Source organism: Patagioenas fasciata, chromosome Z (assembly GCF_037038585.1).
Source record: "Patagioenas fasciata isolate bPatFas1 chromosome Z, bPatFas1.hap1, whole genome shotgun sequence".
NCBI lineage: Eukaryota > Metazoa > Chordata > Aves > Columbiformes > Columbidae > Patagioenas > Patagioenas fasciata.
Window position 1 is genome coordinate 24,634,759 of NC_092560.1, and position 17,724 is coordinate 24,652,482.

The 17,724-nt window shown below is 35.9% G+C and overlaps 1 protein-coding gene across 6 annotated transcripts in view; it reads right to left on the bottom strand.

Moving 5' to 3' along the window:
- The window catches only part of JAK2 (Janus kinase 2), a 91,833-nt gene that overhangs the window by 9,945 nt on the left and 64,164 nt on the right, over positions 1 to 17,724 (bottom strand). For all 6 annotated transcript variants that reach the window (XM_065861096.2, XM_065861097.2, XM_071802875.1 and 3 more), the window contains 11 exons: positions 16,550 to 16,736; positions 15,066 to 15,193; positions 14,420 to 14,554; positions 12,763 to 12,850; positions 10,521 to 10,648; positions 9,629 to 9,767; positions 8,077 to 8,228; positions 6,987 to 7,137; positions 6,174 to 6,310; positions 4,823 to 5,012; positions 3,801 to 3,925 (listed from right to left, as the gene is read on the bottom strand). In XM_065861096.2, the coding sequence (XP_065717168.1) occupies positions 3,801 to 3,925; positions 4,823 to 5,012; positions 6,174 to 6,310; positions 6,987 to 7,137; positions 8,077 to 8,228; positions 9,629 to 9,767; positions 10,521 to 10,648; positions 12,763 to 12,850; positions 14,420 to 14,554; positions 15,066 to 15,193; positions 16,550 to 16,736 (1,560 nt within the window). The remainder of the gene's footprint in view (positions 1 to 3,800; positions 3,926 to 4,822; positions 5,013 to 6,173; positions 6,311 to 6,986; positions 7,138 to 8,076; positions 8,229 to 9,628; positions 9,768 to 10,520; positions 10,649 to 12,762; positions 12,851 to 14,419; positions 14,555 to 15,065; positions 15,194 to 16,549; positions 16,737 to 17,724) is intronic.

Genomic DNA, 17,724 nt, shown 5'->3' on the forward strand with positions numbered 1-17,724 from the left:
GGTAGCACTGCTGTTTACTCGCATCCATTCTAAAACCATTTAAAAAAATGCCCCACTTATCCACTACTATCCTGGAAAATACCCAACCTGCCTTTTTCAAAGTGAGACTCCTGGGTTTCCAACATGACAGTCTACGTAAATGCTGTAACATTTTATTACTCCTACATACTGTACTGGAAACAGTCCTGAAGTTTCTCTCATGATAGTAATTTTTCTGTTAGCCTGGAAAATAACCATTGTAAGAGAGATATTTAAATCATGCGGATTCTAAGTGGAAATCATAATCTTGTGGCACTAATCTAACAATGTAGTTGAGTTTAATTACATAATTTCAAATGTTGCTTTCATTACAGTTGGGCTATCCACTTTAAGCATTACGAGATGGAAAAATAAGTTTATTCTTATCCTCTTCTCCTATCAGCCAGCATTAACAAAATGCAGCACCAAAAGAGCAGAAAAGAACATCCCAGAAATCAGATGCATGGAGATGTTAACGTCCTTATTTGCCAGTCTTCTTTGAAGTTGCACATAGAGCCCTATTGCTTGCCACCAGACACAAGCCACAAGCACAAGCTGCACCAGATGACAGCTGCACTAATTTGCATCTACAGAAACATCATCACTAGTAAATGGCATCTCTGAAAATGTTGATTTTCACAGCATGAGATATGCATTAAAACAATATCACCTTTAAGTCAGGTATTTGTTCCCAGTATACTGTTTCCCCAAAAGACCTACCCCAAAAATAAGCCCTGGCATGATTTTCCAGGATTTTTGAGGATACTCGAAATATAAGCCCTACTCTAAAAATAAGCCCTAGTTACAATGATTTTTAAAAAGTCAATTTAAATAGTGTCCAGGCTGCTATACATGTAAAAAAAGTAAAATTAATCGGCAACAGAATGCAGCAGGACAGACAGACCTTTCACCAAGGAAAGCTGACACCTGACTGACAACTGACAATTGCATTGCCAATGCACTACGAGCAGGCTACAAGGACAGGAGTTGCTCAGTTAAGGAAAGTGTTATTGCTAGACATGAGAAATTGGATGCAATGGTTCTAAAGCAGAGTCACAAGAAATTTATGACAGAATTAATGGTTTGGAGAGTTATGATGGTGTTCCAGAATGTGACAACATGACTATATTTGAATAAATGTTGATTTTTTGTTCAAGAATAAATGTAGAGTGCTGTTCATGGAAAAGTAAGACATTCCCTGAAAATTAGTTGTAACGCATCTTTTGAAGCAAAAATTAAAATAGGACTCTGTCTTATTTTTGGGGTAGTAGCAAGGAATCAAATGACAGCAAGCATGCAAACACACTCATCTTAGCGCTCAGGTATGGGCATGCCTCCACTTCTCTCATATTTGAGAGAAGAGCAGCAAGGCAGAAAATTTTTCTATTAAAAACCCCAAAATAACAGAGTGACAGAAATGCAGAGCAGAAAGGTGTGAGGTGCTGGAAGAGCAAACAAAACCAGCTAAATAAAGGGGGAAATGTGATCAGCTACAGGAAAAGTGTTCAGATTCCATTTTGTAATACTAGGTACCTGCTATGTTTTAATTAAGTTCCTTTAAAGTAACAGAATCCTGCACATTACAGTGAAATATTAAACCGAGCAATATAAACTTTGCTTTCCAGGTAGTACAGCAACAACGGTGCAAGGCAGAACACATACACTGCAATTCTTACACTTTGCTTCCCTCAAAAGTGAAGATACTTCTTAAAGAGCAAGCCCTATATATGGACTTGTCACATTCTCAGACTTTGTGCACCCATGCTTTGTCACATGAAAGCAGGATGTTTTCTCACTTAAGTATCTGCAAAAGGCAGGTTCTAGCTCCCTTCCTTTTGGTTGGTGCTTGGTATGTAGGAAGCAGCCATTTTCATGACCATTCTGAAGACCTGTATATATTTCAATGTTTCTTTTATACATGCATCTGTACACACATACTTTAAGAACCTTTCTCTTTGTACGTTCTGACTTAATTTCCTTTCCCAAAGTGTCTTGCCATACCTGCACTGCCAAAATCCACCTTCTGGTCCTCCTATTAGATACCTCTGTTTCAGAGACCAGTGTCCTGAGATACGCTGCAACTGTTGTTCCTTCAAGCTTTGTAAAAAGCTTTGGATAAGGCCTGAAGCCTTATACATGTAAGCTTCACAGCTTCTTACACAAGTAAACAGGGCAGGGGCCTTAAGACTCTTTGGGTCATAGCCTGAGATGGCCACAGAATAAAACAGGTAAGTGGCTGCAGACTTTGTGTGTTCAAAAATCCCTGCTGCAACTTTATTCTACGAAAGATTCACTGTCACTGTCCTCCCAGGTGGTGCTGAGTGTTAAGACTCTTACAGCTGTTTGCTTGAAGAAAGATTTTATTTTTTTTTTTCAGTGACTTACCAGCACTGATAATAACAGTTATTTTGCAGCAGAAATAATATGGAGAGAATGTCTTATGCTTGCTAACAGAGAATGACTTCTCGTTTTGAAGACACAGATCAGAAGGCTTTTTAACCCTCTTTGAGTGGGTGGTCACATGTTCAATCTTTCCTCTCTGTGAAAAGACTGACACCTGCCACAGGCTTGTGAACACTTCCTGTTTTCCAACCCCATTGCCCATTGCTTGCCCATCACGAGTTTTTGGCAGAGACTACCCACCTAGCCTTGCACAGTGAAGCACAGGGACAGGTGAGAACAGCTGCTGAAGGTGCATGCAGCATCCTCTGTACATGCCCTGTAGCTAAGAGGTTTACTGAGTCAGCCCAGTTTCAAGCAGGAACTATCGAGCTCTGTTCATCAGGTGGAAGCTGGAATGCCTGGAGATCATCTTGGTTCTAGCAGGCTCTCCTGGCCTCTTCTGCAGATATTGCAGAAGGGAGTCTTCTGCTCTGAATATAGCAGGGATTGCCAGACATAACATCCATGGGCTACGTACCCTGAAGAACACTCATTAATTTTAAGTAACCTACTGTTTCAATGTCTTTGAGTAGGAACTGGGCAAGGAATTTGAAAATATTTCTGCCTACATGCCTTGAGGGGGTGAGGCTGTATTTTTTTTTTCCCCCTCTTCTCTTTCCCCCTTGCCCCTGCATAATAACAATAAAAACAGAGCAGGCATAAACCCTCTTCCTAAGCAAATGAGATATCACAATAGAAAACAGATTTTTTTCTCCCCTTTTCAGGACTTTATGAAGGATGTTCAGTACCAACCACTGAGACTAACAAATCATATATTACGGCTTTGGGCACTTCTATGACCTCTAGTTCTTCATACAGAAACCACGTATCTTTGCTCTTTCTGCTAAATAAGCTAATATTATTTACAGTTTAAAGTAAATATCTTAAACATATAACATGATGTTACAGTGTTTTTACAGCCCAATGTCAACATTCTGAAAAACCCATTATGGTATGTCATGAACAGTTTGCCTGGGTGAGTGCATTAACTCCAGTAAAATTTTATTTCTGCTCTCATTAGGGAGAAAAAATGCTCTAATTCTTCTGAATGAAATACAAGCTAAGCAAACTATAAAATAAACACAAATAAATGGAGTATACTCAGCCTTGGTCAGCAAAGAGGCCAGTCTCTGCACCCTGTATTAAAATACTCAGAAGTTTGTCTGGTTCTTGAGTATAGGAACACATACTGCTACTTCTTTTAGTGTTATGTGGTGCTATCAGCCCAACAGTATTATAAAAGATACACCAAAACATCCAGTTTTGGTTGTTTTGAGACAAATGAGGCAAGACCAAAGGGAGAAAAATTTGTTGAAGAATATCAATCTGAAACTTCCTACCTTGCATATCTGAGATGCATACAGCAAAAGTTTCTTGTGGTCCAGCCTCTCCTTGTGTTTCTGCAGATAATCTCGTAAACTTCCATATGGTAAATATTCCATAATCAATCTTAGATTTCTACGACCTTTTACAAAAACAACAAAATACACTTTATATTTTAAAACTTGCAATTGGAAAGTGACAGAAAAAATAATATTCACAAAAGTATATGAATAAAAGTAATAGAAAATAGTATTAATACAAAAAATAGTTTATTACATGGACATCACAATGCAATTTTTCATATACTAGTTAACTGCATTTGTTCAGGAAATGCCAATTATTTTAAACACAACAATAATGTGAATATGCTTGATATACAGAGCATCACTAATCAAGAGCCCCTCATCAATACTTTAACTACTATTGTTAAAGCAAAGTAAAATTGCCACATGCATGTATCTGTGTTTATGTAATTCCTCCTCATTGCAGAGATGAACATCAGAACGGTAACTGTTATCGACTGGTCAGCAATTTTACCATCTTTAAGAAGTTAGCCTGATTTTGAGCCCATGCTTTCAGTCATCAACTTGAACAGCGCCAACAATTCACTCAAACACATCCATTTCTGAAACTTTTTCCTGTCTAGTCTTTTACTGCATCGGCTGTACAAGAATTAGTAATATCCACTCTGGGACACTACATTGAGCAAAATAGAACAACAGTTACAAAATGGTTGCATTTTTCCACTTAACCCTAAATTCTTTTCTAGGAAGACTTTCATGCTTTAAGACAAAGAAACTGGGTAACTAGACAAAATGGCACTTTCACTAAATCAATCAAATTGTGCAATGAACTGAATGAATAAAATGTCCACCTTGTACTGAGACATAGTGTACTAAAAACACCATTTCCTTTGATTTGTGCTAAGACCTGGTAAAGTCAGGACAAGACAGTGGCTTTCATAAACACTCACCTCTCCGAATTTCTCAGTATGCACACTTAGGTGTACACCTCAAGGTGTATTCAATATAGCACGTACCTGCACTGTAGCATACTCCTTTGTATTTAACAATGTTATCATGTTGCAGAGATTTAAGTATTTCAATTTCTCTTTCAAAGTCCCTAAGGTGCTCTTCTGTGCTATGTTGCAGCTTTTTCACAGCCACCACCTCCCCAGTATTATCCTGCAGTGGATCATACCGGCACATCTCAACACTGCCAAAATTTCCCTAGATGACAAATGGAAATATTGAATTAAAAACAAGTCCTTATCATTGTCTCTTTATTAGTGCTTGTTCACACTGCCTCAGTGCTCACTGTATCAGAAGTAAGGTGACCACAATTAATTATTTAAGTGAAATGTCACAATATCTCCCTGAGAGAAAAGGAGTACAGGATCACAGCTAACAGTTCTGTAAGAAAAATGTTCTATGAAAGGATGCAAACAGCACAGGAGGAAAACAGGACAAGGAAAGGGGGTGACACCCATTAATTTTCTCTCCCTTCTTCACAAATTTCCACTTCTACTTTCAAACGGTCAGTTGGCATACGTTTCCTGCGCTGGCAAAAACCCCTTCATTTAGGTTCCTCTTGGCTCTCAATTCTTCTTTGTTTCTTGCTGGTTCTCCTCCTGTATGTTTCAAGGTTTCACTTTCCTCCTTTCCTCATTTATATTGTCTTTATCTTCCTTTATGCAGTTATCACCTGCCACCGCTCTCTTTCTCTCCCTGTGCTATGCTACCATGTACAGTCAACAGCCAACCATCTGCAAACAGAAGTAGTTCTGCTGCTTCGCTTTCACTAGGACTTGGAATCAAAGGAACTTATATCTATCATGTCAATAAAAAAACATCAACTAACAAGGAACCATTATGAAAAAACGGTACTTGGTGAAAATCTGCTGGTTGCGCTTGGTCATCTGTCTAGGCATGCTTTCACACAGCCAGGCTGCAGTGACTTGTAAAACTAGTAACCAAATGCTGATTTCTAAAGCCTAAAATGTTCAAGGACTACTATATCTCAAAGACACTAATGAATTTAGGGACTGCATATTCCAGCTTCTTAGAGTATGCATGAGCATTTTTCAATTAATACCATGTATAAAAAAAGAAAAAAACTTTATGTCAGATGCAGCTCTGCATTACTGAAAAAGATTTTAGCCTTCTGGTGTGACTGGATTCATTGTAGAGGTCAGTCATCTTTGTTCTATTTAATGATATTGTCAATCTGGAAAAAGATCTAAAGGGAACTGCACATTGTGGTCAGATATGACTGAAATTATTAATTTCTGTAACAGAATTGTCAATGTAAATAATGTATATGGGGTCATTGGAAGATACTGAAAAATATAGTTATTTCCTAGGCGATTAGAGAATTTTAAAACAACCTACCTTGCCAAGTTGCTGTAAAAACTTCAGATGTCTTTCTTCAAACTGTGTTGGGTCACGATCCTCAAAAGCACCAGAAAATCCAAGTGCTCCAATTCTCATATTTGGCAACATATCACTCTCCGTCAACAGCTCATAATCTGAAGGGCAGGAGGAAGAAGCAGAGAGAGGAAGGTAACAAGTGGCACAGGAAAGTCAAGAGAAGAATGAAGAAACTTATTACAATCGTGGTATGTTCTATCTCTGCTTGGCATACCCAAAAGCTCAGTAGAATATCAATAACCACCCTAATTTCTATATAGTAACTTGGAGTCAAAGAGAAAGACGTATGACAAAAATGTCGAATATCTTGTCTTGACTAACAGCAAGTCTTGCCTTAATCTCCTAATTTTCCTTTTTTTTTTGCAGGCCTATTGTACTTCAAATTTAGCAACTATTGTACAACAACTCCACTACTGCAGAAGGGAGAAATGTAAATGTCACAACAGCTTCTGATAACATGTGTCTTCCACTTGGAAAAAAGAAAGGCACCTATTTGTTGTATTGAGAGAATAAAGAAAGACAGTCACAAACATAAGATACTTCAGTAAGAGACTGAATGTTTGGGATAGATATTAATCAAACCAGAAAACTGTTTTCTCTTACAAAAAACTAAAAAGCAGTAACATAGTGCCCTTATGAACTCAGATTTCCAGGGCTGCTTTGAAGAGTGGTTATGGGGTCAACACACCGAAAGGGAAAGCACCATATGAAAATGAACCAATGGTAATCAAGGTTCTTTCTGTCTACTGTGTTCCTGTTGTATCACAGACTCACCTGGAGTGAACAAACTGTTCAAGTCACGTATAATTGCTCTAAATGAAGGCCTGAAATCTGGCTCATAATCCATACAGTTGTTTATGAGGTTTGCTAGTTCTGTCCAGTTGGGGGCAGGAAGCTGGTGCCTATCTTCATAAAACTGCAGTTTCTGGAATTAAACAGATAAAAGCTGTTTTAATGTACAACCATGAAGAGCTGCAGAAGCCTTAACATTCTCACCAGAGCAGTCGAAAATTACAGCTGTCAACCTAGACTTGTCATCTCACCAAACGCAGATCTGACTAACTCAAATCAAATGGATGACTATGTAGCACGATTCAGAGTAATCAGTTCAGAAATTCCCAGTCAGTTGCTGGTGGAAGATTAAGAAAACGGGTGAAGATAATGAGAAAGACTGTGCCTGTTTTGTTGGTAATTCCATAAAACCTCAGTTGGATGGATCCAGCAGAAAATTCTACCCCCTGTGAGCTGGCTAAGCATTTCCAGCTGTAAAATGCTTCATAAGCATTATGAAAGAATGTGGATTGTGAGAAGGTAACAGTCCATTTATAAAACATAACACAATGAATCTTTTTGTAGTAAAGGAAAGAAACTTTTTGCTTCCAACTATGGAAGCAAATATATAAGAAAAAAAAATTTTACTGGAACATGCTACCCCTTTGCCCCCTGTCCCTAACTGAGTCAAAGTTAACATTTCTGGTTTAACTAAAACAGTAGAATATATCTCCAACACACAAAGTCTTGCAGCATTCAAGATGTTGAACTACTAGAATAATACCTATTGAAATTCATGTACATATTAGGAACGCTTTTTGTTTAAACTGACACATTGTTGTAACAATGTAACAGAAACATGAACAAGAGAATACTGGGAACACCATACTTTGTCCCCATAAAAATTAAACCCAACAACATAAAACCAAACCTCAACTCATCACTTCTGATCATTATTTACCAGTAAAAGTGTCCTTTTCCTACAGTGGTCATGGCCCATACCACCTTACACACTGATACAGTTACAACAGCAGACATTTTAAATTATAAGTATCCAAAGAGCTGTTGTGACTGCAGACTCAGTAAAACTTACTCTTGAAGAATCCAGTGCACTCAGAGGTTTGTCTCCCCCGCTGCAGATTTCCCACAAAGTAGTACCAAAGCTCCATTTGTCTGTGGCCAGGCTTAGTTGTTTGGGATTCTCAATACATTCAGGTGGGACCCATGGTATTCGCTCAAGAAGAACTGCACAATCATGCAAAGGAAACATCATGTTAAGATGAATAATAAAACCAGAAAATTCTATAGCATATTTGATTTAGTAAAAATTACTTTAGTATATATAGGAATTTCATTCTGTGATGTGATTTTAATACATTTCCAAGTTTTCACTCCTGCCTGGAAAAAAAAAAAAAAAAAAGCTACAGAACACATAAAAATACTTATGAATCAGAATGGAGGACCATTAGTTTTATTGTAAAATGAGCCTCATGTTGTAAAACCACCTTAATGTCATTTACACATTATATTTTTGCTCCAACATCTGTATTTTACACAACGTTACCAAAATTTAGTAGCTACCACAAAGAAACTAGAGGGCAAAGAGTAAAAAGTACTTTGCTAGTAGTTGGCACATAGCGGCAGAGTAAAGGCGCCATAACAAGAAATTTCCTACTATTTGATTTTTAAACTTTTGGTACTGAGTGTAGTAAAAAGTTAAAAGATTATTCTGTACGTGTCAGAGGTCCTTAAAATTAGATCTCACAAGATTAACGTAGGCTTCTCCTTTAAAAAGAGGGAATTTCAACAGTTTATTGGAAAATAACGACACTGCATTGCTTATAGTCTCTTAGATGTATTATCTCTTTTGGCATGTATAAAATTACAAAGTATAAAGTGTGTTAATTTTTCCAAAGTTATTAAAAAGACTAGATAAAGAAAAGTAAGGTTGCTTCAATTTCATTAGCACAAAAATCTTGCACACACTTACAATTTTTTTTCATTTAATGCATTTTGCTTCATAAACAGTATTAGAACAGCCTCAATGTCAGACGATAATACAGTGTTTATAGCACCATCAAGTGGCTTCTGGCATTGACCAAGAAATGCACTGAAGATGATTTTCAACTGCCAGACAACATTTTCAAAAGTGCATTTAGTTTCAGCTCTGAAAGCTTATGTAAGCTATAGAATACAACAATTCAGTCTTGATCAATAATAAGATACTAAGTTCAGCAGCTGCCAGGAGGTGCAACAGACTTATTCACAGCACACTGTAGCATACTAATAATACCACCAGTGAAAATGAGCTTGAAAATGAGAACAGCAGAAAAAAAAAACCAAAAAACACCACCTCACACAATGGATAATGGTGGCTTTATTTCCTGTTACTATTTGCTGATAAAGAAGAAACATTCAAAACTGCTGACCAGGAATGGAGAAATTATTTTAAAGTGACAGACAAAATAACAGAAGTACCTTAGATGGTGGTCAGAAAAACAAGACACCCAAACCAAAACAAACACATCAACAAATCACAAAACAATGACAAAAAAACAACCAACCAATCAACCAAAACCCCACAGATTTATTTATTTATTTATAAGTCAGAAGCATTAAACAAGAAAGCTGACACAAAAACTTACTGTCTCTTGGCAAAACTGTAATGCTGATGCCAGGATCACTTAGTTTTATAAACGGGAGGTTTCCAGACTTCCTGTCTTCCTCTCTGATAAGCAAGATGTTTTTTGCACAGACATTCCCATGAACAAGGCCTTTATCTTCCTATGAGCAAAAGTGTGTCTTATAAATACTGACAAAAAACTTATGTTTGAAGATGTATTTTAAAACCAATATTTTACAGCATAAGGGAAACAACAGTAGAGAAAACAACGATCATAGATTTAAGTTGATCAAATATCAGACATGTCACCAGTTCCTCTCAGACTTACGCTTTCTAGCCAATTTTTACACATTTTAAATTATCTACCTCAAGCTTTAGGTTTAAAAATATCTGACCTTTATTATAGGGGAAGAATACTGGTCCATCATTTAAACTTGTTAAAGGGAAGATTCATCTAATCATATAACCTGTCTCAAATAACAGCCTTTACACTGAATTAAATAGACTGTAAGGTTGGGAGCTGGTGCACAAAACGAATGTACTAGTAGTCTGAACAGTACAATGTTTTCCCCTCCCAGTGGTTAACTACTAACACTACCAGGAAATAATTTATATTCAGCATCATGAGTTAAGAAGGGAAAACCAGAAAGGACTGATTCCTGGGAGGTAGGGGTAGGGGGGGAATTACTAGAAATGTATTTTTATTTCAACTGAAACATAAAGGATTAAAAAAAGAATGAGAAATTCAATTACACTTTGTGCAAGACACAATGCTCTGTCCTTGGTTATTCACTATCTTCAAATACCCTCCTCCAGAGTTTTGAGAAGGGGCGTAATAACTCAGCCATTCTACATGTATTAGCCTGAAACACTTGAATTCAGCTATTACCAAAACTGTAGAATAAACTGCTTACCAGAAAATGCATAGCTAGTGCCAGCTGTTTGGCTACTTCCAGCTTCCACAAGATATTTATAACATTTTTGTTCTTTTTCAAATACGTGTCCAAGGATCCAAATTTTACATATTCTTGTACAAGGATGTCTGATTTAAAATAGTAAAAAGAGTAACATTAAAACCAACACACACACAAAAAAGTAATTTCAAGACAGATTCATTACTCTAGTACTACTCATCTCTGTTATACCATGTTTGGGAACAAAGCTATGTATAACATCTGAGTACTGCCACAAATTCTGTGTTCTTTACCGTTATTCACAGTGTGGAAATTTGCCTTATTGCTTTTAAAATGCAAAATTACTGTATTTAATAGGTTGTTTTAAAGAATAGGTTTCCATCTGAACAAATCCAGTGAACATCCTTTCACCCTCACTTGAAAGGCACAATAAGTAACTTAACTTCTGACAAAGCATAGTAATGTACTGCAATATCAATGTAGTGAGTTAACATTCACTTCATAGTTGTCACACTCCATATTCTTAGTGAAAAATAAAATGCTTTTCTAACAGAAGATGCGTATCTTGGAAACAGACTAATATTTGCACTGAAAAAAAGTTACATATATATATATATATATATATATATATATATATATATGGCATATGCCTTCATGCAGTCATCCAGTGAATAACCCAAGAAACAAGATCCATCTCATAGTGCTGCACAGCCTTCATCAGTTTCAATACAATAATTTCAAATTGCATGACTGAACTCTTTCCTTCAGCTGGAAGATGCTCACATTGAAGCACTTCTCATTTAGAATCTAAAGACACTGGGAACCTCAGGTTTTATATCTGTTATAACAAACCAATTTTTTATGACAAATTAAAGATATAAAAATTCAGGTGTGTTTTTTTTTTTTTTTTTGTACAATTATGTGAAGTAATTTTCGTAAAATCTGTATATCAAGTGTGTGACTCAGAGGAAAAAATAAGAGCCTTTCTTCCTATTCCTTAGTACATGCCTCTTATTAAACTATAATAAGCCCTTTGCCTTCAGAAACAGAACTGCCTATGGAGGGCAACTGTGATCTAAAGAACTATGTGATCATATACATCTTTAGATATTTTTTTTTTAACTACACACTTGATCTACCTGAAATTTTGTATGTAGTCCCCCTGCATAGTACAAGGAATGAACTAGAAAAAACACTCGTAGGTGTTTTTGCAAATAAAATGGTGTAACAAGCTCTTGGACAAACACAGTGCTGTGCCTTTTCCAAGTTCCAAAGGGAAACAACTCCTGATACAGAATCTAGCCTGCTTTTCCAAATTCCTTCTCTCTCAGTGCAGACAACCATCCATGTAATAGGTTTATACAATTAAAAATTGCTTCCCTTTGTTACAAACTTCCAAACACTGAAAAAAAAATGGTTTTAGGACAAACTGACATTTCTGCCCAGTGTCCTGAATAATGAGGAGGAACTGCTAAAGTGAGACACATCAGTGCATATTTGAAGTTAGCACACACAAGCGTATGACAGCTGTCAAAAGTTAAGATTTAATTACAAGATATTATAAAAGTATTTCAGGTGTTCTTATAAAAACAGTCAAACAAATTAATAAATAGTCACCATGCAGTAAGCGAAACTGGAAACACACTCTGCTTCTGTAGACAATGCAAAGATTTTACCTTTGTTAACATTTGGTGGTGTTTTTGTTGAAATAATGGGACCTATTTTTTCGAAATGGGATTTCCAAACCAAACTTCCCAAAGCTATTTTTGCGTTCAAAAAGTCAGTACATGCGTGGGAACGGGTGGCAGTTTCTGCATTTCTGATCACAGTAAATGAAGATTTTCTTGGGTAGCAAAGCACTTCCCTTTCTAACTAACCACGGTTCATACAACGTAGAGGTGCAATTTTTCTGGCATTTCAAAAGGTCACTTCAGAAGTTCAGCAAAACTTTTCAAAAGTGAGATTTTCAGATAGAACAGACATGATTGTGAGTAATTTATAGACGTTACTTTTCACACTGACTGCACTTACACAATTTTTCCATGTTCTTTGTTATCAGTATATTAACTAGTTCTCAGACAGCAAGACTAATACTACAGCAATGTGAACATGCAGTGGGTGTCCTGCTAGTGCAACACACTTTTTTTTTCATTTTTCCCTCCTGCTTTTACCCAGAAACATTGGCAAACTCTAATGACAGCTGTCTAAAATTAGTACAAAAAGATAATTAATTTCTACTTACTCTCCTCTCCACATACGCAGACTCCATAGTTTAACACCAAATGTTTGTAAGAAAGCTGGCTCATCATGCTTGCTGCCTCAAAGAAGGACTTTGAGGAAGGAGAGAGTTTGAGAAAGAATAAATATCAATGAAAACAAAACTCAAAAACATTATCTGATTTCTGATAAGCTTATTAAAACTATGGGCATTTTTAAAACATTTCAACTTCCATTTCATTGCAAAGACCCTGTATAATATATATTATTTGTGGTTGTTTTAGATTTTTTTTTAAACAATTGGTATTCCACGTTCCAGAGAGGTTAGCAGTGTCTTTTTCTGCAGTCAGTATCTCCACATTTTAAATAGAATTTTCCTTTCCATGTCAGTTAAGTAAGTAATGTAAACAGCAGACAAATTCATGATGCACTGTCTAGTTTCCAACTTACTCTTTCATAGTGCACTACTCACTTTCCAACTGATTTCATTGCAACATATTATTAAGTTAAAAGACAAGAAGTATTATACTACTAATCCACTACTGCAAGACCTTACCCAACCTTGTCAGGAAGGTTTCAGATGCTTTTATTTCTTTATTCCTTTTTTTATTCTCTTCAATGGCATCTCCAACTACACTTGCTTGTATACTGATTATTCACCCAACAAAACAAGGTGAAAATTAGCACATTTCTCTTCAAGTGACTATATTTGTACTTCTGTACTCTAATCCTTTTAACAACTGATTTTCACTTAGCTTTACAATGCAAACATATTACTCAGCTTATTGAAGTTAAAATATAATTTCTTTATAGTCTTCAATTGTCCAAAGTGTAGGCCTACATTGCTTATGAATACTAACTATCCAAAATGTCTTTTCCTTTTTTGCATATAGGTTTTTTCTTAAGTAATTGAAAAGTTCAGTAACCAATAGATAGGTTTTCTTGGCTTGCTGTAAACACGGCTAGATTGATTAGGCATTTGATACAATTATCTCATGAAAATAATCAATAAACAGCCATATAAAGTTATATCAATATTTATTAAACATTACCACATCTTGTTAAAAGTCTTAAAAATTAAATTATCACATACACAATCTTGAGCCCAATTATATTACCAGTATCATAGTTTTTGCTCAAAGGCATTTCAGGTTTGCCCACAGCTTTACTCAAACAGTGAAAAGTCTACATTAATAGGATGATTCTATATATGGCAAGTGTTTCTCATACATATATACTTCTGATTTGTTATGACTTGGCATGAAAAGTTGATTTTACTGGACAATCAGTATGACTCCAGAACACTGAAGATATTCTACTAAAAGAAAGTAATTTTCCATAAATGTTGGTACCTCACCTGTCAATAAAGAATTTATTGGTAAAGGCAATTCTGTGGCCATACCACCTCATTTGTGGTACTTGTATCACATAAATAAAGTGTTCTCTGGCTCTCAGTGGGTAGCTCTGAATTCTCCAACAGACAGTAGGGAGAGGGGAAATAAAGTACATAGGTATCCTTCCCAAAGTCAGTCTCAAATCCACCCTCCTGGTGTCACAAGGCCAAGAATGAGCTTGGTTCAACACACAACCCTCTACCATAACAAATACTCATTTATTCTAAGAAAAGTAATATTCATCGTAGAACAGACGAATGTTATATAGCAGCCAACAATCACACTAACCTCAGAGTAGTTTCTATGCACTTTATCCAGCACCTTTAACAGAACTTCGGTTTGATGGAGCTGGCCATAGTCGCCCACTTCTTTCCTTACACCTTTGAATATCTTAGTAAACGTGCCCTGTCCAAGACTCTCCTCCTAAAATACAGGAAGGACAGAGATGGCAAAAAATTAGAAATCTCTAACTGTTTTGCAAAAGATCTCTTAAACACCCACCCTAAGTAATGTATATGCAAATCTTTACAGCTAGCACACCTCTAGAATCAGACTGAGGGGACAAGGAATCAATTGTATCAGAAACAGCTTGAATCTTAGCTTATTTTTTAGACTCCTCAAGGATCTCAGAAAACAACTTGCTGCAAGAACCAGAGAGGAAGAAACTGCAGTTATTAAGACATATTTAGACATCTCTAAAAGTAAACAACTACTACTGCAGTCAAAAGGATACTTCTTACTTTCAAAACCCCACAATCATTTGTATTAGCAGAAAATTTAAAATAAAATTATTTTCTCTAACAACTCTAGGGCAAGACCACAGCAAAATCTTCTAGCTCAGATATGGTTCTTTTAAACATATACTATTTTTTTAAAAAACTTCTTGTATATTAAACCAACCATCTGCAGTGGAAGAAGCAACTAATGGGCTTACAAATATCAAGTCCTCATTCCGGATTTTGTGAAAGACCATCTGGTTGACATTATTGTGTCTCTGTAGCGTGGGTGATGAAGGTACATCAGAAACACTATTGCTTCTGAAGACTAGGAGATTTGATTTATCTAGGAGAAGAAAGAAGGTAGGGAAAAGAAAAATAAACTAAATTTGTAAAATATAAAACTAAGCCAATATTATTTCAGAGGATTATTGAGATCCTGTTAATCCAACAAAAATAAGATATTGCATTGAAATCAGTTTATTTGAAAAGCCACACAGTATTTCATTAACCAAATTCAAAGTCTGATTTTCTGCTGATCAGCAAAAACATTTAGGCTTACTTAGCTATTTCAAGTTTCATACTTTTGACACACATTCTGAAAACAGTCCTGCTTCCTTTCATATTTCAGCTTCTCCTGTGTATGTAATAGCAATCAGGTGTGCAAAAAAAGAGGATATAAGTCACCTTCTTTTGTATTATGAAATCATTCTGGTAAAGATGTGCATGTCTTTCTGATGCCCCTTTAGAACTTTTACGTATTTTTGACCCGGCAACACTTCAGTGATCCTTATCACCTTAACAGAGTAGGTATTCTTCAAGTGATTTTGAAAAAAGACTTTCCATGAAGTAAAGCAGGTCTGTTAGTATGTTTATTCAATTATTTATAATTCTGATGCGTATACATTTCTGTTTGATTTATACAGAAATAAGGTCACAAAATTATTATTTGTAATGTGCATGTGCACTGTAAAATCTCTTTTCTAAACTTTTGAATCCATTGGATAATTTCAATCAAATTTGAGAGAGGTAAAAGTGATATCAAACAGTATTTCCTCAAGTTTTTGTTTAAACTGGGACTTGGATAGAGACTAAGTACTAAGAAGTACTACTTACAATAAGCAAAAGTGACAAACATTATCAGAATCCATAAAGGAGAAAGATAATAGGAATACCAAAGATAGGTAAAACCCTTTAATTTAAATTTGAGAAAACTCCACGGGACCTCCATTAGACACGTTTTTTTCAGTGAAGCTGAAACCACACTGCAGCCTTCGCATAATTCAGCTAAGATGTCAAGAAATTCACTGGCATTGTTGGTTTCTCTGCTTATGGAACTACCCTACTGAGAAATTATACATTTAGCAGCTCTTTTCTTCTCAAGACATGAAAACACTTGACTGAAGAAGAAATGCTGATGCACACAATTCACTGCAATTAAGAAACCAGTTTTGCTTCTGATCATGAAACTGGCTACCATGATTCTGGAAGACCATCAATAACAAAGGAAAATTTGACAGACACTAGGACTGAAAACTATGAAAACTATGATTAAGAAGATAAACAAAACGGTCAGTAAAATTAAAAAAAAACCCCAAACACATGTATCTACCTACATGAAAGTCATTTAACATTAACTTATTCTTAAATCTTTAACCCAAAAGTTGGAAACCTTCTGCTTAGAAATAAATCTTTCTCTTACCTTTTGGTTTTGGAGGACAGCATTTGATGAACTGGAATATTATGCTGTCTGAACGGACAGTTTCTGTCTGGTAACAGGTCAACAGATCCTTAAGGTTACCAAAACTTCTCTTGGTTCCACTAAGATTATATTCACCATTCTCATTCTTCGTAATTAAGCAGTGCTTATAATCAGTGGTATTCTCACGCTGCAGAGATTTTTTACATTAAAAATAAAATTTATCAATATTTAGTATTTAAAAGCTTATCTAAATCTATAGGATTCTACTAATTAAAGAAAGAATGCTTCAGCAAAACACTACCATAGTTTGTTAGTTTACTCTCACTATGTAATATTGATTCTGAGAAAAACATGATTGTACTCCCATCACTGGAATTAGCATGTTGATGCTAAGAAAAACAAATGTTACAAAATCTGCAAAGAAGGAGTTGAGAAAACAGATAATGGATGCTAAGAAAAATCTTTCAGAGCTAGTAGTTAAAACTTCTTTGCCTGTATGTGGGGTAACATCAAAACAATTTTATTGGAAGCAATCACCCAAATGTTCATGCTCTGTGTTCTTTTAACAAGCATCTGGAGATCTCAGCTGTAATTCTGTTTTTCTGCTGTCTAGAGTACTGTTCTAAGCAATTAGTTCCTAGCATAGATTTTCAATATGCATTGATTTATTTTTACAATGAATCTTGAAAAAATCCCATTAAATATTTTTAAACAAGAGGAGCTCTTCATAGTGCTTTCATGGTCCTTCATGTCAATACTGTAGAAAATGTTCCAACAAATTCTGAATCTCAAAAGCCTTCTAACAGCTTGCCCAGAAAGAATCAGAACATGGAAAAAACCCAAACAAACTAACCCATGGCTAGGTCAGTTAATGGCAGGCTTAATTCATAATCTCAATTCACAGACTTTGACTCTCCAAGCTTGCTCAGGAACTGATCTCTTAGTCTAAAAAGTTCTCCAGCAAGCATACTTCACTGACATATCAATTTTGTGAAACATCTTAAAATGGCTGTTTACTTCTCTATCCACACATCAGCATTATTTCGTCATTTTCAGAGATGTACGTATCTCAGACTACTTTGTGAACTTGCTAGCTTGCTGCAAACCAGCAGGAAAACCCTTGTATTACTTTCCCTAGCTAAAACCCCAGAGGCAGCTCTGTGAATTTAAGAGAA